This window comes from Panthera uncia, chromosome F1 (assembly GCF_023721935.1).
Source record: "Panthera uncia isolate 11264 chromosome F1, Puncia_PCG_1.0, whole genome shotgun sequence".
In the NCBI taxonomy this organism is placed as follows: domain Eukaryota; kingdom Metazoa; phylum Chordata; class Mammalia; order Carnivora; family Felidae; genus Panthera; species Panthera uncia.
The window spans coordinates 10,903,236-10,929,478 of NC_064813.1; the positions used below are offsets into that span (position 1 = coordinate 10,903,236).

At 46.6% G+C, this 26,243-nt stretch overlaps 1 protein-coding gene across 1 annotated transcript; it reads left to right on the top strand.

Moving 5' to 3' along the window:
- Positions 1 to 5,342: 5,342 nt before the first annotated feature.
- On the top strand, positions 5,343 to 8,514 carry LOC125925968 (cytokine SCM-1 beta-like). Its single transcript, XM_049635283.1, has 3 exons — positions 5,343 to 5,438; positions 7,291 to 7,405; positions 8,162 to 8,514. The coding sequence occupies exons 1-3, from the start codon at positions 5,378 to 5,380 to the stop codon at positions 8,322 to 8,324; spliced, it is 339 nt and encodes a 112-aa protein (XP_049491240.1). The 5' UTR covers positions 5,343 to 5,377; the 3' UTR covers positions 8,325 to 8,514.
- The last annotated feature ends 17,729 nt before the right edge of the window (positions 8,515 to 26,243 follow it).

Genomic DNA, 26,243 nt, shown 5'->3' on the forward strand with positions numbered 1-26,243 from the left:
TTCCAAAACCAGACAAAGACCCCATTAAAAAGGAGAATTACAGACCAATTTTCCTGATGAACATGGATGCAAAAATTCTCAACAATATACTAGCACACCAAATCCAACAATACATTAAAAGAATTATTCGCCACAATCACATAGGATTTATTCCTGGGATGCAGGGATGGTTCCATATCCACAAATCAATCAACATGATACATCACATTAATAAAAGAAAGGAAAAGAACCACATGATCCTCTCGATAGGTGCAGAAAGAGCATTTGACAAAATACAGCATCCTTTCTTGATAAAAACCCTGAAGAAAATAGGGATAGAAGGAATATACCTCAAGATCATAAAGGCCATATAGGAAAGACCCACAGCTAATATCATCTTCAATGGGGGAAAACCTGAGAGCTTTCCCCCTAAGGTCACAACAGGGATGTCCACTCTCACCACTGTTGCTCAACATATTGTTGGAAGTCCTAGCCTCAGCAATCAGACAAGACAAAGAAATAAAAGGCATACAGATTGGCAAGGAAGCAGTCAAACTTTCAGTCTTCACGGACAACATGATACTCTATGTGGAAAACCCAAAAGACTCCAACAAAAAATTGCTGGAACTGATATGTGAATTCAGTGAAATCACAGGATATAAAATCAATGTACAGAAGTTGGCTGCATTTCTGTATACCAATAATGAAGCAGCAGAAAGAGAAATCAAGGAATTGATCCCATTTACAATTGCACCGAAAACCATAAAATACCTAGGGATAAACCTAACCAAAGAGGTGAAAGATCTGTATGCTGAAAACTATAGAAAGTTTATGAAAGAAATTGAAGAAGACACAAAGAAATGGAGAAACATTTCATGCTCATGGATCAGAAGAACAAACATTGCTAAAATGTTGATACTATCCAGAACAATCTACACATTCAATGCAATCTCTATCAGAATAACAGAATTCTTCACAGAGCGAGAACAAACAGTTCTAAAATTTGTATGGAGCCAGAAAATGGAACCATAATGTTGAAAAGAAAACCAAGCTGGAGGCATCACAATTCTGGACTTTAAGCTGTATAACAAAGCTGTAATCATCGAGACAGTATGGTACTGGCACAGAAACAGACACTCAGATCAATGGAACAGAATAGAGAACCCAGAAATGGACTCGCAAACATATTGGCCAACTAATCTTCGACAAAGCAGGAAAGAGTCCCCAATGGAAAAAAGACAGTCTTAGGAATACTGGACAGCGTGACATGCAGAAGAATGAACCTGGACCATTTTATCACACCATACACAAAAATAAACTCAAAATGGATGAAAGACCTGAATGTAAGACAGGAAACCATCAAAATCCTAGAGGAGAAAACAGGCAACAATCTCTTTGACCTCGGCCACAGCAACTTCTTATAACATATCACTGGAGGCAAGGGAAACAAAAGCAAAAATGAACTATTGGGACCTCATCAAGATAAAAAGTTTCTGCACAGCGAAGGAAACAATCAACAAAACTAAAAGGCGACAGACAGAATGGGAGATTTTTGCAAATGACATACCAGATAAAGGGTTAGTATCCAAAATCTAGAAAGAACTTATCAACCTCAACACCCAAAAAACAACCCAGTGAAGAAATGGGCAGAAGACATGAACAGACAGTTTTCCAAAGAAGACAACCAGATGGCTAACATACACATGAAAAGATGCTCAACATCACTCATCATCAGGAAGATAGAATGAGATACCACCTCACACATTTTAGAATGGCTAAAATGAACAACTCAGGAAACAACAGATATTGGTGAGGAGGCAGAGAAAAGGGAACACTTGCACTGCTGTTGGGAATGCAAACTGGTGTAGCCACTCTGGAAAATAGTATGGAGGTTCCTCAAAAAATTAAAAATAGAACTACCCTATGGCCCAGCAATTGCACTACTAGGTAGTTTTTTAAATGTTTATTAAAAAATTATTTTAAAGAATGAAATCTTTACATTTGCAACTACGTGGATGGAACTGGAGGGTATTATGCTAAGTGAAATTTAGTCAGTCAGAGGAAGACAAAAATCATATGACTTCACTCATATGAGGACTTTAAGAGACAAAACAGATGAACATAAGGGAAGGGAAACAAAAATAATATAGAAACAGGGAGGGGGACAATACAGAAGAGACTCATACATATGGAGAACAAACTGAGGGTTGCTGGAGGGGTTGTGGGAGGGGGGATGGGCTAAATGGGTGAGGGGCATGAAGGAGGGCACTTGTTGGGATGAGCACTGGGTGTTATTTGTAAGTGATGACTCACTAAGTTCTACTCTGAAACCATTATTACACTATATGTTAACTAACTTGATTTAAATTAAAAAAAGTAAAGAAATCCTGTGCTCATGGGTTGGAAGAATTATTATTGTTAAAACGTCCAGAGTATCCAAAGCCATTGATAGTTTATGTAATCCCTATCAAAATTCCAATGGCTTTTTTCACAGAAATAGGAAAAACAATCGTAAAATTCATGTGGGATCAGAAAAGATCCTTAATAGCCAGAGCAACCCTGAGAAAGAAGACGAAAATGGGAGGCATCGCACTTCTTGATTTTAAACTATATTCCAATTCTATTGTAATCAAAACAGTATGGTGTTGGCAAAAAAGCAGACACATAGTCCAAGGGATCAGGGTCAAAAGCCCAGAAACACACCCATACTTACATAATCAATTAATATTTGACAAGTGAGCCAAGACTACTCAGTGGGGAAAGGACTGTCTCTTCAATCAATGGCGCCAAGAAAACTGGATATTCACACGTAAAATCGTAGAATTGGACCTCTATCCCAAACCACTCACAAAATTTCACTCCAAATGGATTAAACATCTAAATGTCGTCCCTAGAACCATAAAACTCCTAGAACAGAACATAGGAGGAAAGTTTCTTGACATTGGTCTTAGCAGTGATTTTTCAGATACGACACCAACAGCACAAGCAACGAAGTAAAAAATACGTAAGTGGGACTCTGTCAAACCCAAAAGCTTCCGCACAATATAAAACAACAACCACAACAATCAACCAAATGAAAAGGCAGAGTGGGAGAGAATATTTGCAAGCCATCTATCCGATAAGGGGCTACTATCAAAAATATATCAGCAACTCATACGACTCACTCATTAGCAAAAAGCGAAATTATCCAATTAAAAATAAGCTGATTAGACACTCTTCCAAAGACGTACAGGTGGCCAGCGGTAATGTGAAGGTTGTTGGCAATTAGCGTCCGCGCACTCGCACGCTAGCACATCAGCCTGTCTTGTCCCAGGTTTCTATTTTCTTGTCGCCTAATTCTTCCCCACCAGAGACCGTAGTCCTGCTTTGAAAAACTGGAAGTGAATAATTCACTCTGAGAGTTTAGCCAATTTCGTTTCAATATGCTAAAGAAAAATTCAGCCGTGGGTCAAATTGTCTGTTTGATTGAAAGCCTAAGAGAAAAATCACAGGCGCAGGAGCCTGCCATCTAGTGGGAGACACAGAAATATAATTGAGCAGGGCAATAAACTATAAAAACGGTGGTGGAGACAAAGCTCCAAGGGAGCACGGACGATGGCGCAACTCAATTTTATCTAGAGAATTCAGGAAAACATGCAGTTGCCAAGTATGGAGCTGGGATGGGCATTGGGAAGTGATATGTGGCGGGGGGGGCGGGTGTAAGCACGGATGGTGTATTTGGTTGAGCACACACACATTTGTTGAGACTAGGAGGTTCGGGAACTGTGCGCGAGGGGCAGAAAGGGAACCTGAAAGGGAAAGATCTTGAACGACCTTGCATATGACAAGAAGAGACTGATGGATATTGGCAAAGAGCTTCTCAGGAGGGAAATGACACGATTCGATTGAGACATTAGAATGATTAGTCCGGCAGTGTTGCGACAATAGATTGGAAAGGGGGGGAGACCAGACACTGGGAAACCAGTTGGTCTACTGCAATGGTCCTACCGAGGGATGACAAGTGGTCGCCTAGAGCCGCATGGAAAGAGGAGCAGGCGTATTGAAGAGCTACCTAGAAGGTGTACTTAGTGCACCTTGGTTGAGGGCGACATGTGAGTGGATAACAATGAGTCTACGATGACCCCAGGTTCTGTGTTTCGATAATGGATGGACAATCGCATTGTTTTCCAGGTCAGGGAGGAATAGGAGGAAAAGCATTTTGAGTGGAGTACCAGGAAGGTGCCACAGATATACTTGAGTCCTGCGAGAGGTCTGTGAGTGGAAACTACATTTGGGGAAGACTCCATGGCGACAGGTAGCAAGAACTAGAAGATGGTCATACGATTTTGCCGAGCGATTCTACTTCTGGTTACTAAGGGGAAATGACTCCATATCTGTTAATGAAAACTTACCTTACAGACGGGATCTACGTGACAATGTTAGAAGGGAGGGGTTTAATGTGTGTGTGTGTGTGTGTGTGTGTGTGTGTGTATCACAAAGACTGTGAAGGACCGTGCGAGGATATTTTACCCTGATGCTAAAATAGTATTTGGTCACAAGTACGCAAATATGTGTCTACCCACAGAGACTTACTGGAAAAAATGTTAAAGATGAACGCTGGCAGGAAGGCATGATCAGAGACAATTGTCTCTTTCTTTCTTTTGAAAGAAAGTTCATGTCAGGCCAACTACTTATCAAGAGCCTTTTAGAAGGTAGATATTAATTTGTAATAAAGCAAACATGTGCATACAGACATGCTCCAAACACTCTTATTTAACTGCTTCTTGGGTATGGGGGTGGGGGGGGCGTGTAAAGAAATGGGAGTCACTCGAATGAGGGTCCGGGAGAGAAATGAGAAGAAAAAGGGGTTGAGAAATTCAGGGCCCCAGCAGCAGCCCTTTGTCCCCCGAGGCGGTGTCTCTGGATAGCATCAGGGACCCGGGGGGCCACGGCGGGGGAAGCCTCACGTCACAGCGGATGTGACATGAGACAGGTGGGGAAGCAGGACCGCTGTGACCACCGCACCTCATTTCCTTACACTGTCCCCGCACTGGGCCACGATACCGATGTGGCCTTGGGCCATGCCTGCAGCGGAAGATTTGAACTCAGGTCGGTGGCAGGAGATGAGACGAAACCACGTTCCTTGTCTGCTTGCATTTGGTTTCACTGACACATTCACCACAAGGGGCCAAGGCCACAAGGTGTGGGGTTAGCGCGAGTGGGGGGGTGGGGGGGGCGGCAAAGGAACTTTTTCTTCGGAGAGAAAGGCATCTGTACTGCAAAGACTTTCCACGATTCCACACCCACCCCGAAAGCCCCCTCTTACCACAGGAAGTGCGCTCACCACTGGAGGAATAAAGAGGCTCTTGAGAGCGGTCGCATCTTCACTCTGCCTGCACAGCTCAGAAGGACCTCAGCCATGAGACCTCTCGTCCTGGCCCTGCTCGCCATCTGCTTTCTCACCGAATTCATGGCGGAAGGTAAGCCGATAGGTTCTGCGTGAGACAGGCAACAGATAATGCGGGCAGGTGGCCACACGTCTGGGGTCTGAGTCAGGTTCTGACTCGAGAAAACTGCTTTCCCCGGGGTCAGCCTCAGACTTCCCCTGCACAGAATGGGAAGGGTAATTTTGCTTTCGGGGGACTTGATGGATGCCGAGGACAGACAGAACTCGCTTAGAGTCTGGGCTCCAACTTTTCGTAACTGGGTGACTTGGGGGTACGTTTCGTAGCCTCTCTGGACCTACACTTACTTGTAAGTTGAATATAACGACAGACACTCTCACCTGGGCTTAACATGTAAACGAAAAAAATTGGGGCGACTTCGCAGATTTCCTCACGAGTAATAATTTCTTGATTAACGTTAGCCGTGGCCTGGTGGTGATGATTGTCTACGCCTTTGTAGCTTTTGCCTATTTAATAGCTCCCTTGATGCATTCTCAGAATTTTGGAAATTTTCGCCACAATGCGAGGATGAATTGGAGGGTGTATGTCTTGAGGCAAATCAATAATTTCTGTTTGAAAAAATGAATGGGAGCTCATGCCTTCATACCCAGGAAATCAGTATCGCCTTCAAGTAGGGAGAGTCTATGATTACTGCTATGAATGTTGTTCCCATTAATGATAAACTTCTTTAGTTTATAAGAGACCATGTGATAAGGGCTGACAGATCAATGCCTTACACCCATTCAGAGAATCCTGTAAGACAGACCAAGATGAGACCTAGCTATACTAAGCCTCACCTGACTTTTCTACATGTTTCTTTCTTTTTTTTAAGTTTACTGATTTATTTTTGAGAAAGAGAAAGAGAGAGAGAGCGCACAGGGGAGAGGCAGAGAGGGAGGGAAAGAGAGAGAATCCTTAGCAGGCTCCGCACTATCAGTGTGGAACCCGACGTGGGGCTCGAACTTACAAACCTGAGATCACGACCTGAGCCAAAATCAAGAGTCAGACGCGTAACCGACTGAGCCACCCACGCACCCTTACGCATCTTTATTTCTTAAAGGATCATTTCCCCCCACAGTTGATTGGAGTTTACTTCTCATGGCTCTGGCAGTAAGAGGGACTGTCCTTCGAGTATAATTAAGGTTTCAGCTAACTCTCCTTTCAGTCTCTTAATTTGTAGCCAAGTTTCCTCCCTGAGTCACTTCCCAAGTTTCTTCCCTGAACGACCGCTACGCGTCCCACTGGGGTTTAGCCTCTAGCAATCTGTGCTCTGACTCAGCTCAGCAATATGAGCGAGGGCGATGTCTTCAGCCGTAACACACGCGCACAGACGCTGCTGGGAATAAGAAGATGTGGGGGTTTAGAGTCTAGAGGATTCTTGGGGTCTTGGGGACTCCATGTTAGGTGCTTCTCAGAGAAAAATGCTGTTTCCCAAGCAGTGCCCCACATCGGGCTCAGTGCTGACAGCTCAGAGCCTGGAACCTATTTCGGATTCTGTGCCTCCCTCTCTCTCTGCTCATGCCCTGCCTCTTTCCCTATCTCAAAAATAAATAAACATTAAAAAAAAAAAGAGATTCTACCAAACTCTTAATTATTATTACCCCTCCCCAGTTATTTCCCCTTCTTCAATGTAAGATGGCTGTTTAAGCTGAAGCGTAATCCCCCTTGGGGGGGGTTTCTACTGAGGACGAACAGTTGATGAACGACATCCTTTATATATCTCACACTTTAACATTTAAAATAATACATGAGGCTCCCCCACATTTTCTGTCGCCTTCCCCAAATTGCTCTTTATCACATCACCCTTTGTCAGTTTATTTGTAGCATTGCAACATTCATGCTATTGGAAACGATATTTTATTTTTGTTTGCTTGGTTTTCTTCACCAGGCGTGGGGAGTGAAGTTCTAGAAAGGAGCATCTGCGTGAGCCTGACGACCAAGAAACTGCCAGTTAAAAACATCAAGACCTACACCATCAAGGAGGGCTCCATGAAAGCAGTAATGTGAGTTTGTTTCCCCAAAAGCTGGGCTTGATGGGCCACAGCATATAGAAATACTGCCCTCCTCAGGAAGTTGGCCCAGAGGAAGACTTCAAGCGAAGCAACAGCCCCTTTGTTTTTCTGTATTAGCCACGTCTTTATGGAGCACCGAGTGGCAATTTTTGAAAGCAATTTGGCAATCAGATAAAGAATATCATCCTTCTGTCTGATTTAGCTTAGCAGAAGAGTCTGACTGGGAATCGGATGAATATTGTGCTTCATTCTGAAGGCTAGGTTGGGAGATGGCTGGTTTGGGGCAGGATCTGACCATAAGGCTACACTGGTGTGAGGTGCTTCCCTTCCCCTCCTTTCCCTCACCCTTCCCTTCCCTTCCCTTCCCTTCCCTTCCCTTCCCTCACCCCTCCCTTCCCTTCCCTTCTCTTCCCTTCCCTTCCCTTCCCTTCCCTTCCCTTCCCTTCCCTCCCCCTCCCTTCCCTTCTCTTCCCTTCCCTTCCCTTCCCTTCCCTTCCCTTCCCCTCCCTTCCCTTTCCTTAGGGTGTGCTAAAGTCGGGCGCCATGTTTTAGCAGTTACTGTATATTCAGGAAATGTGTGATGAACTAGCCCACAGGGAACCATTGTCTTTCCAGGGCCTCATTTTCAGAATAGCAGCTCCCCCAACACATAAGTGCGACTTTACCCAAAGAAATTAAATAAGGAAATCACCTTTGTCCCCAAAACAAGACGGATGTGACTGACTCTATCTTTGCCTTGGTTTGCAGATTCATTACCAGACGTGGCCTCAAGGTCTGCGCGGATCCACAAGCCGAGTGGGTGAAAAAGGCCGTAGAAAGCGTGGACAAGCCCACCAGAAGAAACATGAAACAGACCAAGCCAACAGGAGCCCAACATTTCACCAATTCAGCTGTGACCCTGACCACATAGTGGCCTTCTGGCACCTTGTTCCCTCACTAGCCCGCCAGCTCATTTCCCTTTACAAACTCCTGGACTAATTAGATTGTATTCACTTTTTATAAAAGTGCTGTGTGAGTCCACTTATTTTCTTGTATTTTTATTTTTCATGTCTCTCATCTTCATATAGATAGATGCTTTAATTAATAAATATTTATTACTCAGAAGAGTCTCAAAGCCTATGCATTGCGTGTTGGGAAAGGGTAATACATCACGTAAGTTCTAGCTCTGTCCTAACTGTACCTCCCTGCGATGGTACTCATGACGGGAGCGATTCTGGCCAGTGTCTGTCAGAGACGAGAGCTGTATTCACCATTCTTAGGTTCCAGCTTGCAGTGGTTCTCCACACATGAGTCACAAGTGACAACGGTGGCCATGGAAACAATTTAAGATCTACCTCAACCTGTTTTCCTAATAGAGTTCTGTTTGTGGAATAAGGGAGAAAATACTGTCATTGCATTTCTATCCGGAGCGCCCACCTACTCAAAAAGTGGCTTCACTCGTGTTTGATCTCTAGCAAATTCTCTTATCCCTCTGTGTTTCTTTGGGTCTCCCGCGAAAGAACGCAGACACGGGACGTGTCGGTTCTTTGTCAAGGTAGCAAAGGTCAGACATTTGGTGAGAAGATACTTTATTCAAATGACCGTCAATGCTCTTTGAATGGGCAATGCTGCCTTTCTGTGACATCTGTAATTGTCACCACTTCAGGGAGCGTTCTAGGCACGCTTGCCTGCCAGTAAGCTTTTAAACACCTCAAACACTGTCAACCTGGACCATTCCTTGAATGTGATCACAACTTGCGGTAAAGTTTTAACGAAACGCGCATCTAGGCGCTCAATATCCCAGACTCACGCTCTCTCACGTTTTCATTAAATTGCCGATTTGATTCACGTTTATGGCTATACTACCCCAGTAGCTGGTGATGCGGACATCTAGGTCTGACTCTAAACAGCAGGAACTTACTGTGCCTTGATCGTTTGAAGGGAAGAGAGAGTACTACTCTCTAGTCCTCAGGGGGCACTCCACGCTATCAAATGCTTTCTGAGAGTAACCGAGGGCAGCTGGTTGGAATCAGCTCACTTCTAGTCATTCAGCTAGCGAGCCAGAGCGGAAACCACCAGAAAGCTGCTTCCCAGGACACTGTGGACCCATCTATCCCTCCCGCTTCAATTTGCCCACCCTAAGTTGGAAAGCCGGTCTTGAAGAAACGAGCACCAAGGATAAAATACTCGCTTTGTGAGGGGCGACTCACGGCAAAGTCACGGATGGGGAAGGCACGGATTCTTGAATGAGCTGCGTATGTGCCTTTCCCCAACGTCTCCCAGACACTACAGGTTTTCATGAGATCGTGGGATATGGGGAAGAATGTATGTATGTGCGTCTTGTTAACTTACCACATTATCTAAAGAGGTGCTGTGTGATGCCGAGGGGTTTCAGCCAAACGTTGTACAGCACCTCCCTCCTTCTCTCTCTCTCTCTCTCTCTCTATATATATATATATATAGTCAAAATTTAATTTTTTTTTACATTTTTATTTATTTTTGAGAGACAGAGAGAGAGACAGAGCACACGTAGGGGAAGGGCAGAGAGAGAAAGAGACACAGAATCCGAAGCAGGCTCCAGGCTCCGAGCTGTCAGCCCAGAGCCCGACACAGGGCTCGAACTCACGGACTGTGAGACCGTGACCCGAGCCGAGGCCAGACGCTCAGCCGACTGAGCCACCCAGGCGCCCCACGTATATGGTCAAAATTTAAATAGCACAAAAGGGCTGCCAAGGAAACCCACAGTCCCCGGCCCTATGAGTTCTCTTTTCTAATCTTCCTCCTTACAAACAACTGCTTTTCACTCTTTTGGCGGAGGGTCCTTCGCATAGTCACCTTCAAATCACCAAGAGTTTCACACCACCGTCTTCCGGGTTGTCGATTTGGACATTATCTGTGACTGCCTCTACGAACCACGAGAACTTAGCTCACTTAGCCCCAAGTTTCTGCCGTTGTCTCTGTATGATTACGCGGCTATTTTCAGTTCGTTCTGTTTATAGCTTTAAGTCATAAACCTATCATTTATTTCTTGTCCTGTCACCTACGGGCAGCATGTCCTGACTTTGCATGTGTTAGTACCGTTCTGTTTTCTACAGCAAAGACTTAAATACGGTTGGCTACGTCACCAGCACTAGTGGATTGCTTTGCAACTGCTAAGACAGTGAATCTCATAACCGACCTCGATTGGAGACCAAACAACGAACGCGTGCAAATTGTGAGGCCTACAGCTCAGATCCGAGCCCCTGGAGGTGTGGTCCGAGTTCAAGCTCGTGACCACTAGGTCGTGCTGCCTTCCTCTCCTCAGAGGCCAGTCCCCTGAAGGCCAGACCACATACACAGAACCCACGAAGAGACGAGCAGGCCTACATAATGCCTTCATCGAACCAACTAATTAATCCGTTCGTGTTCTTCCTCGCACTCATCCGGCAGACGCTTACGTGTGCCTGATGCACGCAGTCTGGATGCTTTTCTGGGTCCTGGGATGCAGGGGGGGGGGGAGGGGAAACCAGACACAGTCCTTTCCTGCGGGGAAGGGGACAAGTTCACCAGAGTGCCACAGAGGTGACGAGAGGGAGAGCGAAGAGTGGGGACAGTCACTGGCAGGCATAAAGCTGCCCTGGCTTCAGCCTGGGGACAGGACGGGCTTCCCCTGGAAAGTAGGCTTTAACCTGAGACGGAAGGCTGAGCCAGTTATCCAGAGGCGTTCCAGGCAAAAAGAACGAGCAGCCGGTCAAGCTGCCTGCAGGCAAGAGAGATGGGTTGAGGAAACGCACAGGGTTTCGTAGGACTGAGGGACAAAGAGAAGGTTAGAGAATAATCTGGGTGGGGGCAAAAGTGAGGGAGAGAGAGAGAGAGATGTCACCGGGGCTTTGTCAGCCAGAACGAGGAGCGTGCCCACACGTGCAAGGCTGTGGGAAATGACCCTGGTTTCGAAGTAGAAATTGAAAGGCAGAGAATGAGGCGGGGGGGGGGGGGGGGCGGGGGAGCCAGTTGGGAGGTGGTTCTGGACCTGGTGACTTTTGAACTTGGCCTGGCCTGGGGTGACAGGCCTTTCCCTTTTCCTCTCGGGCCTTTTCTGCTTAGCCCGGGTGCCTGTCAGGGACGCGTGACTGCCTGACTCTGACCGGGTGGCTCAGCTGTCACGCCAAATGCCTCAGGCCAGCCAGTTGGGTCCCCGATTCCTGGGCTGCGGGCGGCCAGGGCCGGGATGCGGAAAAACCGCATTCGTGGAATCGCCTTATTATTTGCATTATTTACTGGCTAAGATTGGATCTGTGGGACCAAGATGAGTCAACCACCAAGAGGAAGGAGGAGGCTGGGCTGAGAAGCAATAAACCCGGTATCGGTGGGGGTTTTAGAGATCCACAGCCCAAACCTTTTCTGATTTTTCGGTTTCCTGCGAATTTGCTGAGCCCTTGCAAAGTACAGGGGGCACAGGATCTGGTCCGCTGTTATGGAGCCCGCGGTCTCGTGGGGGAGAAAGTGCAGTCCCCAAAGCCGTTCCCACTTGGACATTCCCAGAAGCTCAGCTCAGGGCTGGTCTCTTCTCAGAGCTTTGGGATGTCCCCAGCCTAGGTGACAGCCTCTCCTGTGCCCACTCAGCCCCTGGGTTTAGCTCTGTTATGGCTCATCTCACTCTGAAATACCAATTACTTTTCTTTATTTCCCGTCTTCGTCGTGGAGGTAGGGACTGTGAATTTGATCTCTCTGTTTCCTAGTGCCTGGCATAGTGCCCGGGACATCGCAGGCTTCCAATTGGTGGAATATAGACTACATTATACATATCTCTACTCTAGCAGTTATCGGAAAAAGCAATAGGCATGGAGAAGAGAGAAGAGTTCATAGTGCCCCAGGGAGGCTGGGAAAAGCTCTGCAGAAGAGGTGATGTAAAAATTGCACCTTTACACCCGAGAAGGAGCTTTCCGGGAAGAGATGTTACAGGCAGGTGCTCCTTCCCCGGGGCGGGGTCCCGGGTATGAAAGCCCGGAGGCAGGAGAATCCAGGAATGTCAAGGGACACTGCTTCTTTCTGGGACTGCCGGGGTGAAGACGCAGGGGGTCATAAAGGCAAGGTCGCTGAGGCTAGACTGAGAAGCCCCGAATGCCCTGGAAAAGGGGAGGGGTTTCACCGGAGCACCCCTCGGCGGGGCAGCGTGATCAGATTGAGGTCGGAAATACTACCTTGGGGTGTGTGTGTGTGTGTGTGTGCGCGCGCGCGCGCGCGTGTGTGTGCAGAAAATGGTTGGGGGTGGCGGGGAACAGCGAGGTGACCGCTGCATCAGGCCGGGCTGGAGGAGGTGGTGGCCCGAATGAGGTCGTGGCGGTGGGAATAGGAGCCAGAGCCCCAAGGCGGGACCGGCATGGCTTTGGTTGTCAACCGGATGTGCGGGCAGAACCAGTGGGAGGAAGGAAGTGGGGCTGTTCCGAGGCTTCCAGCTTGGGTGGCTGGTCAAGAAAGAGCACAGGTGATTAGTAAGATTTTCGTCGAATTTCTGGTGAGGTTACTAATGGATCCGGAAGTCAAACAGCACCAAGGAGAAGGGGATGAGAAGGAGGAGGCCTGGGAGCGTAAAAAGACTGTATAGGCCCCAGCGCTCCAGTCATTCAGACCAAAGCCCGAGCTACACTCTTATTCCCCTTTGACAGACCCTCTTTTGCCAAGGGCGAGGTAAAAATAAGACTGAGTATCTGTGAGATGCTCTGTGCCCCTTGGGGAAACAAAGGTACCCATAAATGGAATACAGTATCCGCTGGGTGAGTCACCAGTGTTATTTTAAGACGGATTTGTCACTCGGCAGTGGGAGGCAAAGAGGAGAGGAGAGATGAATCTGTAATGAGAGAAGAGGGAAAAGAGATACAAAAAAAGGTTGGGAGTGGGAATCGGGGGTGACTGTGAGGCGGTGTTTGAGGACAGGGGGGCGGGGGGCAGAGGCCAAGGGGACTTGTCTTTTTTCTTCCCTTGGGAGGAACTAGTAAACATTGGGACAGACGGCTGAGGGGGGGAGGGCACAGGAATGAGCAGGGGTGATGAGCGAGGCCGGACCGAGATGGTCTTAATCGGAACCAGCAGATGCTGTGTGAGGGGCCATTGGATTCCGTTTCTCTGAAGACTGGATGGGGGATGGGGGGGGAAAGGGGTAGATGGGGGAGGGGAGCACTGGCAGACTAACCCAACATAAGCAGTGGGGGAAAGAGAGAAGCCAGGGGTCCTCGTGCGATCTCCCTCCCCCTTTCTCACCACCGGGGGGTAGATACTAGTGTGGCCCTTAGGAGCCTTAGCTCCTCCTGGACTCCTGTACTGGCTTTACCACTTACTGTACAGGTGACCACGGGAAAATCCCTCAACTTCTCGGTGTCTTAGGCTGCCTCATTTATGAAATTGGAATAATAATAGTGCTGAAGATTATTGTGAGGGTTAAAGCACTTAAAACACAAAGGGCTGGCACAAAGGGAAGGCTCAACGAATGTTAGCTTTTATTATCCCTAAGTGGGTAGGATGGGAAAGGATGTGGTAAAACGGAGGGTGGGTGGAAAAAGGAATAGATACGTGGCACATCCACCAGATTTCCTGGAAGCTGACACTTACTGGCTGCGGCCTCGGGCTCCATCATTTAGGCGAAACTGGATTGAATTTCCTCCATTTTCTTTATAATTGCATCTAACCCACCAAATCCTAGAGTGTTCTATGGAATACTTGTACCACGAGAGTCGCCATTTTTTTAATACAAGCTACTATGGCCGTATGCATTTAGGAAATGATCACACTATCCCCCCTCCTCTTGGAGGATCACGGTGACGTAGCTTCTCCCAGTCTCAGAGAAGTACTGTGAAAAAGACAGTGCTCACGCTCACTTATCTCACTGCATCCTCAGGTTAACCTGAGTACAAAACTCCTTTCCCTATACCATTTGCCAACATCCGAGGAACACCTACGTTTTTGAAAACACTGGAGACCGAAAATCTACTCAGATCCATAACCTTGCAGGAACGGAGCTACAATCCGGTAACGGCACCAACACAACCAGAACGAGGCATCTACTCCAGGTCTGCTCATTTCTTGTCTCTGGTGGAGCCTAGAGACCCACTTTGGAAAATGTCTGTTATCGTGGGGCGTGTGTGTGGGTGTGCGCGCGTGTGAGGCGCTCCCGGACTCTTTGGTTCCTTTGTGTTGTCATTGACCAGGTACTGCCTAAAGTGTCTACTTACCAGCCCCTGTTGGATACCTACTATGAATGAGATGTCATGCCAAGTACTTTGGGGCCAAAGGAGAATACTTGAAAGATCCTAAACTTTCCTCTTCCTCTGGCTTTGCATATGCCTTTCTTTATGCCCGGAGAGCGACCCCCTGCTTCCTCTTTCCTCCTTCTCCAATCGTCAGTGTCCGTCTCAGATGCCACCTCCTCTAAGAAACGTTCCCCGTGCTTCCAGCTGGATTTCTTCGGTGGCTTCTCTCAACTTCCAGCCTTTTCTTAGGCTATTCGTTGTACTCTGTCTCAAGTTGTAGCTATTTGTGAATTTTTATCCGTCAAAAAAAAACCCACCAAAAAACGGGGGGTTGTTGGCAGGAGGGACTGTGTCCCATTCATCTCTGTATTTCCTGTAGTGCCAACAACAGGGCATCCCCAGAGTCCGTGCTCAACATACAGTTGCTGAGTTAGAGTTGTTAAAAGTAACATAAGGTGTGGTCCCTGTCACTGAAGTCATTTATGTTGCGGCTGTGGAGACAGTACGCACAAAGGGTACAAAGGTACCAAAGGGTACAAAGGGTATAAAGGTACCAAAGGGTACAAAGGGTACAAAGGAGGGCACAAAGACAACAGAAGGTAGAGGTGAGTGGTAACTGGCTAGTTAATGAGATGGACTGAGGATGATCTTATATTTCTTTCAAAGAATCAGTTCCAGTTGATTGGTTGATCTTCTGTATTTGGTGAGATCTTGAGGGTACTTCTTGGCTCCGTGGAAAGAGGGCCGTGGTCAGTTATTGGTGCCTTCCTGGTGATATGAGCTCACTGGTGGCATGAATTTAGATTATTTGGTGATGCTTATGGTCAACAACGCATGGGGCTGAGAAGAAGCAGGTTATTAGGGGCCGATTGGGATTGGTCACAGAGAGCTTGTGCCATGGATAAAGATATTGCAACTGGACCGTGGAGAGGGAGTAGGAATTAAAAACTCATGGGGAGGGGCGCCTGGGTGGCTCAGTCAGTTGAACGACTGACTTCGGCTCGGGTCATGATCTCATGGTTTGTGAGTTTGATCCCCGCATCGGGGTCAGTGCTGACGGCTCAGAGCCTGGAGCCTGCTTCTGATTCTGTGTCTCCCTCTGTCTCTCTGCCCCTCCCCTACTAATGCTCTGTCTCTCTCTGTCTCAGAAATAAACATAAAAAAAAATTAAAAAAAAAAAACCTAACGGGAAGAAGTGATGTAAGAGAAAAGGTATGGTGGGGGTAAAAGACCAAGATATTTTTGTGGATTATTTAATGAATTTGCCTCTTCTCTTAGACTATCAGTGCTGTGAAGTCAAAGCTCATTTTTGCTCTCCTCATGACTGTATACCAATGGCCGGCAGTGTGCCCAGAACAGTACAAACACTCGGCAAATATGCACTGAGTGAGCCAGGATCATGGCCAGGAGAGTTAACACGACAAGTAGGATAAATGCAAATGTGGCTTAGGAAGGCTTCTTGAGACTGAAGAATTACCTTTATTTTGCAGTCCCTTTGGAGAGGTGAAATTATTTAGGGGACAACTTGAGTTCCCCTGAGACATCGGTGGTGTATTTGAGTCCCTCTGGGGAGGTGAAATTATTTAGGGGACAACCTGAGTTCCCCTGAGACGTCGGTGGTATTTGAGTACTCTATCTCATAGCTGAATTAAGGCAATGCATTTAGATCCGTCTCCCATGATTGGACCTCATCACAGCCTTACACACCTGTACCCATGCCAGTAGGAAATGTAAGTCCCAGTAAAGCGTGGGTGTCCAAAACACGTTTCTGGGGCCGTGCACAGAGGCTCCCCAGGTTCCCAGGGAGAAAGCACTCTTGCCTGTCACAGAAGAGCAGACCATTTGTGAGTGGGCTTCAGGGCCGGGACATAGTCATGAACGGAGACACCTGCAGCCTGAATCCTCTCCTCTGGCCTCATGGCTCCACGAGCGGCAGCTCAGTTTGGGAGGAAGATTCGTCTCATTCCGCAGGACAATTGCATGAAAAGAGCTGTGTGTGAGGCCTCCCTGCACATCCCATCACAATGGGTTGAGAGAAACAGTGAATATTTACACATCCAAGCCGTGGACTTTCCACCTGGACAAAATATAGGCCTTCGTGTTTGGTGTTCATGGTCAACAGACAAGGCAAGTGGGTCATTAGTGTGGTGTCGTGACGGCTTTAATCCCTCCGGCGATTATTTTTCTGCCGTGGCTGGAATTCTCGGACTGACTCGCTCATTACAGTGTTGAAATTTCGTGGCGTGTCTGGAAGAAGTGGTCTCGGGTGTCAAGGAATCAGAATTAGTTAAGTGTGTTGATCGACAACAGCAGGGGAATCTAATGGTTAGATTAGATGACAGGTCGTTCTACTCATTGCTACCAACAGTCCTTTCCCATTTGTCCAAGAAACCGTTCGGCCTTTGTTTGGATTAATGCTCACATTTACGTGGACTGAATGTGACTATACTAAATTTTACATCCCATGTAATAGACTTGTGATATTTAGTAAAGAATACTTCGAGGATGGACATTAGATCCTTTTTTTTTTTTTTTGAACACTAGATTCGAAAGTGAGTCGCTTAATGCAGTTGGGGTTGTTTCTTGATCTGCCTAGTGATTGTACTGGGGTGTTCAGTTCGTGAAAAGTCTCTTAGTTGTTAACTTACGTGTATTTGTCGCTATGTGTGTTATCATTCAAGTAAAATGGAAAGAAGTTCACCTGTTCTCATCACATTTAATACTGGAATTCTTTAAGAATCTGCAAGAGTTAAATTTGACAAAATTTTGTATTTATGTATTTATTTAAGGATTTTATTTTTTTTAAGTTTATTTATTTATGAGAGAAAGAGGGAGAGAGAGTGCATGCGAACAGGGGAGGGGCAGACAGAGAGGGAGGGAGAGAATCCCAAGCGGGCTCTGTGCTCTCAGCGCAGAGCCCGATGCGGGGCTCAGACTCATGAATTGTGAGATTGTGACTCGAGCTGAAACCAAGAGTCAGATGCTTAACTGACTGAGCCACCCGGCTGCCCCTTAAGGACTTTATTTTTAAGTGATCTCTACACACAACGTGGAGCTTGAACTCACAACACCAAGGTCAAGAGTTGTGCGACTCAGTCCTCCAACTGAGCCAGCCAGGTGTGCCCCAGTAGCAGATTGTCTTAAAGGTGAAAGTTTTAAGGTCCCTAGAAGGGGAAGAAGACAGCTATTTCTCATTACGTTCACCTTGAACAGTTAATTTCATGGAGTTGATATAATATTAATCATAATCACCAGTGTGGAAATCTTGCTCCCCCTGCCCAATGAAGTGTTTCTCCATTTACCTGGTCAGAAGCAAGATCAACAAGCAGAGGAAAACTGCATCCAAATAAAAAGATCCCAGGATACCCTTGATGTATCCCCCTGGCGTATTATCTTGATGCCTTGAAAGTAAGAAACAACGCCAAATGCCTCTGTTTGCAAGTGTCTTTTGTGAGAACATTTTCCCTGAGATCAGGGAGGAAGATGGGAATTGTAATGTTTACAAATGAGGACGAAGAGGCTGCCCAGCCAAGGTAAGGACTCAGCCATGGCTTTGACTCTGGTCCGGTTCTGTGTTCTATGTCCTTCAAGTATTCTGCATTGAATATTTACTATTTTAATAATTAGGATAGATGTAAATAAGGATCGTTCGGCAACAGACACCCACAACTCTTTATAGAGTGTGCATCCCATATAAAGCAGAGGGCCGGGTGCCTTGGGCAGTGGAGAGGATCCACAAATCCTTTCTAATTAAGTGTGTATCTTCCTCCAGCCAGGTCCTTGGCTTTCTCAAGTTGGGTGGGGTGCGTTTTAAAAATTACGAGCAAACTGCTGTAACTCTTGCATTAATGCTCTCTCTTAAGACACTGGCAAACTGTGTTCGAAGCTCTGAGGACCTGAATGTGGCACCGAAGTTCAAGAATAACGATGGGAGCCAAGCCATCCTTAATTAGCACAGCTAAACCAAGGGTCTGTGACTAGGGAGGGGCAATCTGCAAGGATCGCGTGAAGGTACAATGATTTCTAACTCCAGCTCCTACCGAATAAATGTAATGTATCGCTTCGTGCACAAATATATAGTATTTTATTATTCTGTGTTGAAAATGGATGCATGAGTGATTTCAGGGTTTGCCGACAGGCTTCACAACAGATCTTGGGGGAGGAACGTTATAGATGGCCTAGGAATTTATGGCAAGGAACTTAAAACACTGTTTCATAAAGCTGGCTGCGGATTTCGGATGGAAAAGCTTGTCTCCGTTTTGCTACTATCCTGTGTTGGCATACGAGCCTGGAACACTAATCGGCTTTTTTTTTTCCTCTTGGGCCACGATGGTGTCAGGATGCATTTTTTTTTTCTCCAAGCATCATATTAAGGTTGTGTTGAGCCCCAAACTGGAATTGGGGTTGGTTGGCTGCAAGACGCTTACTTTGCCTCTGGTCGTAACCATGGTGATGACTCTCAGCCTCGGCTACATGACCGAGTCCTCTCCCTCACCTTCTGGAACTCCAGAGAGAGGACGAGGGAGGATATTATTGGCTTTCTTTCTGGCTAATGGGTGTGGTCTTTGGAGGGAGCACCATCTTCTATATAGCACTGGCTCTATGTTCACAACATAGGGACGGACCATGCTCCGTCCCTACGTTCACAACATAGGGACGGCCGTTACCAAGGGACGGACATGGGGGCTTGGTAATAGCTTCCTGTGTTTTTGGAGGAAAGGTGGATACTACTGCCATTACCCAAGGTGCCGTATTCCCTTTCTGTTCTTTCTTTTCTCCCTGGCACTAACTAATATGCTCAGAGCATTCTGGTTTCATCACCGTGTCCATAAGTACGTCTGTATATTTGGAATATGTCGAAGCTATAAAGGAAGAGATAGAAGGAAGAAAACTGCAAAAATGGAGTCTCTTCAACACTGAGATGAGCTTAGACATAAATAAGTATTTTATTCTTTCCTGGATTACATCTTGTGTGCACACCTCTTGAGCAGAAAAACAATTTCAAAAGGGAGAGTATCCTCTGAGTACACTAATAAATCACAGGGGTTGCTACGAAGATGTGTAATATATTACACTCTGGAGGAAGAAGGTTACTATGATGAATTGGTGTCATCCGTCTTACATATTCCTGCCCTTCTAATCTTGATGTTAGATTGGATTTATGTGAGCGCTTCGAATTTTTAATTTTTCTGAAGTGTGTTTATTGCAACTTTTAGGACAAGAAGGTTGACTTCTTTATGGGCTGGAGCAAATGTGAGAAAGCCAAGAGAGCACGGCTACATTTGTTAATTTTTTATAGATCAGGCTGAGGTACACGGACTCAGAGAATTCAAAATCATTAAGACCATTAACTCCGATCTACGAGGAACGGAGGAAACAAAACGTTGCTCAGCAGGATCTGGTTTAACTGCTTTTCTTGGGAGTCTGTCTTGACGTAGTGATGATGACTCCATGGCACTGGAGTCAGACAGCCCTGGCCTCAAATTCCAGCTTGAATAATCACTGCCTGTGTGACTTAATCAACTGCGACACCTCTCAGACCCTCAGTGTCTTCCCCTGTGAGTAAGACCTATCTCACGTGATAATTATGGGACTCAAATGAAATAAAGTGATGAACAAAACAGACCAGAGACAAGATCCCTGTCCTCATGGAACTGCCTTTCTAGGCAGGGTGTTGGGGAAACTGCACACACACACACACACACACGCACACACACACACACACACACACCAATCAAAATGTGTCGGGAAGTGATGAGTACTGTAAAGAAAATGAAACCATTGTAAAAGGATAGGGATGATGGGGGGCAGGGGAGCAAGGAGTGGTGTTCTTCTTTCAAGGGGGCATGGTCAGGGAGGTCTTCTTTGATAATATTGGGGAGACCTGAATGACATGAGAGTGGCCATGAAGACATCTCAATGAAGAATATTCCAGGCAGGGGGAGGAGTTAAAACAAAGACCCCGAGGCAGGAACAGGATTGGTATGTTGAAGAGCAGGGGAAGACCTGTGTGGCCAGGACTGATGAGTGACAGGAGAATACTGGAGGGGGAGTCAGGGGGCTCAAAGAACAGAGCGGGAGCCCCCTATTGGCCACAGAACTCCGGATTTTATTCCGAGCTGAATGAGGAGTCATTAGAGACTTCTGGGCAGAGTCATGATGCAATTTGTTTTATATTTTGAAAGGATCCTTCTGTCAGGTGCATGAAAAATAGGTTCTAGAGGGTCAAGGTGGAAGCAGAAAGTTCAGTTCGATTAGTAAAGTAACCTAAACAAGAGATAGTGGCTGAGGTGGTGGGTAGGAGAGGTGGTGAAAAAATGGTCATATTTGGAAGATTGTTTTCTATTTTTTAAACAACTCTGTTGAGGCATAATTTACATGCCATACGCTTCATCCATTTTAATTTTTTTTTTTAACGTTTATTTATTTTTGAGACAGAGAGAGAGACAGAGCATGAACAGGGGAGGAGCAGAGAGAGAGGGAGACACAGAATCTGAAACAGGCTCCAGGCTCTGAGCTGTCAGCACAGAGCCCGACGCGGGGCTCGAACTCACTGACCGTGAGATCATGACCTGAGCCGAAGTCGGATGCCTAACCGACCAAGCCACCCAGGCGCCCCCACTTCATCCATTTTAAATGTATAATCAGTATTTTTTGAAAATTTCTAGATTTATGCAACCATCACCCCAACCCAGTTTTAGGACATTTCCACCAGCCCCCAAAGATCCCCCAATTCCCGTTTATGTTTCACTCCTGTTCTCACGCCTGGTCCCAGGCAACCACTAATATGCTTTCTCTCTCTGTGGGTTTGCCTTTCCTGGACGTTTCCTATAAGTGGAATCATACAACATGTAACCTTTTGAGTCTTGGTTCTTTCACTTAGCATTTTCTTTTTGAAAATCTAGGTTGTGGCAGAGAACAGTAGTCTATTCCTTTTTTCTTTGCTAAATAGTATTCCGTTGCATGAAGACAGCACATTTTGTTTATCTGTTCACCAGTTGACGGCCATTTGGATGGTCTTCCTTAATGACTACTATGACTAATCCTTCTGTGAATATTCATGTACAAGTCTTTGTGTGGACATAGGTTTTCATTTCCCTTGGGTAGATACCTAGCAGTAGAATTACTGGATGTTACTGTAAGCTTATATTTGGCATTAAGCTTTTCTTATGTTAAGAAAGTGAAAAACTGTTTTCCAAAGTGACTGTATCATTATGTATTAACACTCAACAATGTGTGAGGACTCAGGTTTCTCCATTCACTCACCAGAGCTTGTTATTACCTTTTTTAAATTGTAGTCATTCTAGTAGGTATCTTGTGATTTTAGTTTGTGTGTCCCTCATCACTAATGATGTTGAACATGTATTGGCCATGTGTACGTCTTCTCTGATGAAGTATTTAAATATTCGACTCACTTTTTGATTGGCTTGTTTGTTTCTTTACCTTTGAGTTACAAGAATGCTTCTTATATTTGGGACACGAGACCCTTTGTCATATTTATGCTTTACAAATATTTTCTCCCAATCTGTGGCTTGCCTTTTAATTTTCTTGACATATATTCTAAAGCATAAAATTTTTAAAATTTGATAAGGTCCAATGTATCTACTTTTGGTGACATACCTAAGAACTTTTTTTTCATTTTAAAGGCAAATCTAACGGAATTTGATGATGGGTTTGATGTTGGGTCGGGAAGAAAAGAGGAGTCAAAGATGACTGAAGATTATGTTCCGAGCAATCAGAAAAAAAAGGAAATTTTCATTTATCAAGTGAATAAAGACTGGGAAGGAAAAAGTTAGGCAGTGGGAACCCAAAGTTGTTTTAACCAAGTTACATTTGAGATCCTCATTAGGTGTCGAAGTGAGGGTGTGAACCAGGCAGTTAGATTTAGATGGTTAGAGTCCGGCTGTTTGAGATAGAAATACAAGAGTCATCACAGAAAGAGAGTATTTAAAGCCACAGCCTGTAGGTCATTCCTTAGGGTATGAATGTGCACAGAAGAAAAGATTTCAAAGCACTGACTCCTGGAGCACTTACATTAATAGAAGTGAGGGAGAAGGAGAGAAATCAGAATGGAGATTGAGAAGGGTGTCAGGCATGTCAAATGAACCTGTCAAAGGTTCTGACCCTGAGAAGGGTGTCAGGCATGTCAAATAGAACCACGAGAGTGGTGTTTTGGAGGACCAGTAAAGAAACTGGCTCAAGGTACAGGTACGTGAGGGCCGTAGGACCGAGAATTTGTTGTTGGATTTGGCAACATGAAGGTCATTGGTGTTCTTGGCAAGCACAGTATTCGTGGAGTAATGAGGACTAAAGTCTGATTAGAACGGGGGAAAGAGAGAATTGAAGGAGAGAGTACAGCGTGTTGTTAGGGATGACTTTTAGCCATAACGAAGAGATGAGCCACAGTGAAGAGAAGAAACATGGGATAGTAGCTGGACGGAAATGTGGGGTGGAGGGAGGTTTCTTTTCCTTCCGCGCCCTCCTTCTCTCCCTCCTTTCTGCTCCCCTCCCTCCCTTCCTTCCTTTTTAAAAATATGGGTGATACTACAACAGACAGGGGGAAACTGATGCCAGGAGAGAGGGGAGATAATTGTAGAAGTGAGATCTCTGAGGGTGTGATTGCTGAGTCTTGGTGAATACGTGCTTATAGAAAGGAGCATGAATGGTTGATCATTGTAAAAACAAAGCAGGTGGTTCATAAAGAGAGTTGTATATGGTAGAACTTGGCGGTGGGAGTAAGGGGAAGCTTGCTTCTGTTTGATCTTATTGTTTCCGGGTTATCAACTGAGAGGGGAAAGGAGGAGAGAAAGGTATTGTTAGTTTGGGGAGAGAGAAGAAAGCAGAAAGTTGATGTCTAGGAGAGTGGGAGTTAGTGGACGAGATTGAAGGAGGGAAAAGGGGGCATGGATGTAAGGGAGAGATAGTAATGATGGATCCTGGAATCGAGGGGAGGTGAGTGAGGACCTTAGGTGACAGCCAGTGGAAAGGTGGTAAGGTCAATGTATTTGGGGCCATAGTGGAATGCGGTCGAAGAGTTGTTGGAATCAGGATACTAGAATGAATGAGATCCAAAGATAGGGTATGTGGGTCAGAAACCAACATGACGGGGTGCCTGGGTGGCTAGGTCAGTGAAGTGTCAGACTCTTGGTTTCAGCTCAAGTCATGATCTCACGGTTCATGGGATGGAGCCCCGAGTTGGGTTCCAGCTGACAGGGAGGAGCCCGCTTGAGATTCCCTCCCTCCCTCTCCCTCTGCCCCTCCCCCACTCATTCTCTCACTCTCTCTCAAAAAAAAGTAAACATTAAAACAAGAAATCAGGGGCGCCTGGGTGGGTCGGTCGGTTGAGCGTCCAACCTCAGCTCAGGTCAGGGTCTCACGGTTTGCGAGTTCGGGCCCCACGCTGGGCTCCATGCTGACAGCTCCGAGCCTGGAGCCTGCTTCGGGATTCTGTGTCTCCTTCTCTCTCTGCCTTCCCCCACTTGTGCTCTGCCTCTCAAAAATAAATACATGTAAAAAAAAGGAAAGGAAAAAAAAAGAAGTCAACATGACAGAGGAGATGTCATCCTCTGGTGATGGCAGTGTTTAGAGTATGACCATGGGAGTGAGGATCTCAGGCGTAGTGGAAAATGGGGTAAGGAAGGGGGAGAGCAGGCCAGTATTTGAAAACACAGGTCACGTGGATATTGAAGCCGGCAAGCCGGTAATGAGAAGGACTCCAGCACCAGGCGTGAGCATTTTTAAGCAATGAAGGTCAGGATCCTTTGATTCTGAAGAAGCCTGCAACCCAGAGGTGGGGTTGGTAGTATTGTCTCATGATCCCATCTCTGGCGTCTGCAGGGAAGGCAGGGGAGAGGGAGAAGCAGCAGTTTGGAGGCAGCAATGAATGCAAGGAGGCTGCTTAATCTGTTGCCAGACGAGCCACGTTTGACCGGCAGGAGACAAAACGGCCACCGTGTGCCTGGTTCAGGGCAGGTGCGCCGAGAACATTCATTCCCTTTTCTGAGTCGGCAGCAGGCGCTTCCAAACCTGCACGTCTTGCTTTTCAAATTGTCATTTGCCTTCGCTTCCAGTCTGCGGCGGCATGGCCTTCTCGCTACTTAAAATCTACTTTAAAGGCACATCCATGCTTGGTTCTGTTCTCAGCGGACGGCAATATTTCTCGGGACGCGTGCGCGCACACACACACGCACACACACGCACACACACAGCGATCCTCCGGAACACCCTCAAAGCAGCCACAGACATGTCATTTTCCCTCAGCGTGACGCACCCTGAAGGTGGGGTGGTGGGTCAAACTTAGTTCTCTTCCTGTGGCTGTGAACTTGCGTTTTCTCTACGTGAAGTTACGTAACTGTTTAAGGGACACGAAGCCACGAGCGAGGCTCCTTTTCTGCTGTTGTGTTGGCAGCCAGGCAACGTCAGCTTTTTGGATCTAACGGGGTCCCGGGAACAGGCATGCAGGCTCTACACTCGCACTTGTGGATGCAGCTCCCGGGCCCCTTAGGAAGCCACATTCCTCCCAGCGTTTCGGGGGATCCCTAAGAGGGCTCTTAAAATGATGATAATAGCCCTACTCCTCGCCGCTGTGGCTTCTGCAACTGCGCAAGCTCAGCAGCCCTCATGGTCAGCAGAGCTGCTAGTCCGGCCACCTGATGGGTGTGCTGAGCGGAGTCCTGTCTCTCTAGCTGGTCTGTCGCCTCCTGGTGCAGTGGCTTACCTCCAGGACGCTCTTTGGCTGTAAGAGTGAGAACGTGCGTTCCAAGGACGTGTAGGTGGGGGAGGGGAGGGTCCCATAAGAGGACCACTGAGCCCTGAGGTGTTAAAGCGGGTGGCCATGCAGTGGGTTCACACAGCCCCCCCCCCCCCCCCCCCCCCCCCCCCCCCGCCATATATCCAGGTATGTGAGTTCACACAAGTTCAAAGCATCAATTCTCATAAACGCTCGGTGACTCCCTCCCATTCAGAGAGTCTGGTCATCACAGCAAAGGTCCTTTGTCCGTTTCAGACTCTGTCCCATGGTCCTGCAATCTCACGGCAACGCGACCCCAGTGACAGCTTTCTCCCCGAGACTGCCACAACAAAGGGATCCAATCGCGATTTCTGCATGTATCCCAGAGCCAAGGATGGATTTGCTGTATGTTTTCCCTTCTTTCTCTCGGGTTTTCACCCTCTTCTAGGCTCAGTGACCCTGTCGTCGATCGCTGGATGCAAGTAGATGCTTGGGGGTGGGGTGCTGTCCCCTCCACAAAGGAGACCCGCTTGCCACGCATCTCATTGTGCCTCTGTCCCGCTGGATCAGATAGAATTTGACCTAAGCACACGCCCAGCAGCTGAGAAGAAAAATTTATTATATTGGCGTAAGAACTTCTGCAAAGAATGGGTAGAACCTGTGAATATTCCATTTTCCATTCCTATCGACTCAACCGGGCTAAACCCAATTTATTCATTCTGATATAGACCCCAGAGTCTTTTCAGTGTCAGCTGTCACCATACTCCCTGTCGGTTCTGTGTATCCCTCAAGATGTCACGGTGATTAGAGTATATGCCTTTAAAGTATTTTTTTCCTCACGGGCTCTTACAAACTCCTCCCCCCCCACAAAAAACATAAAAAGTAAAATTTGTGGTTA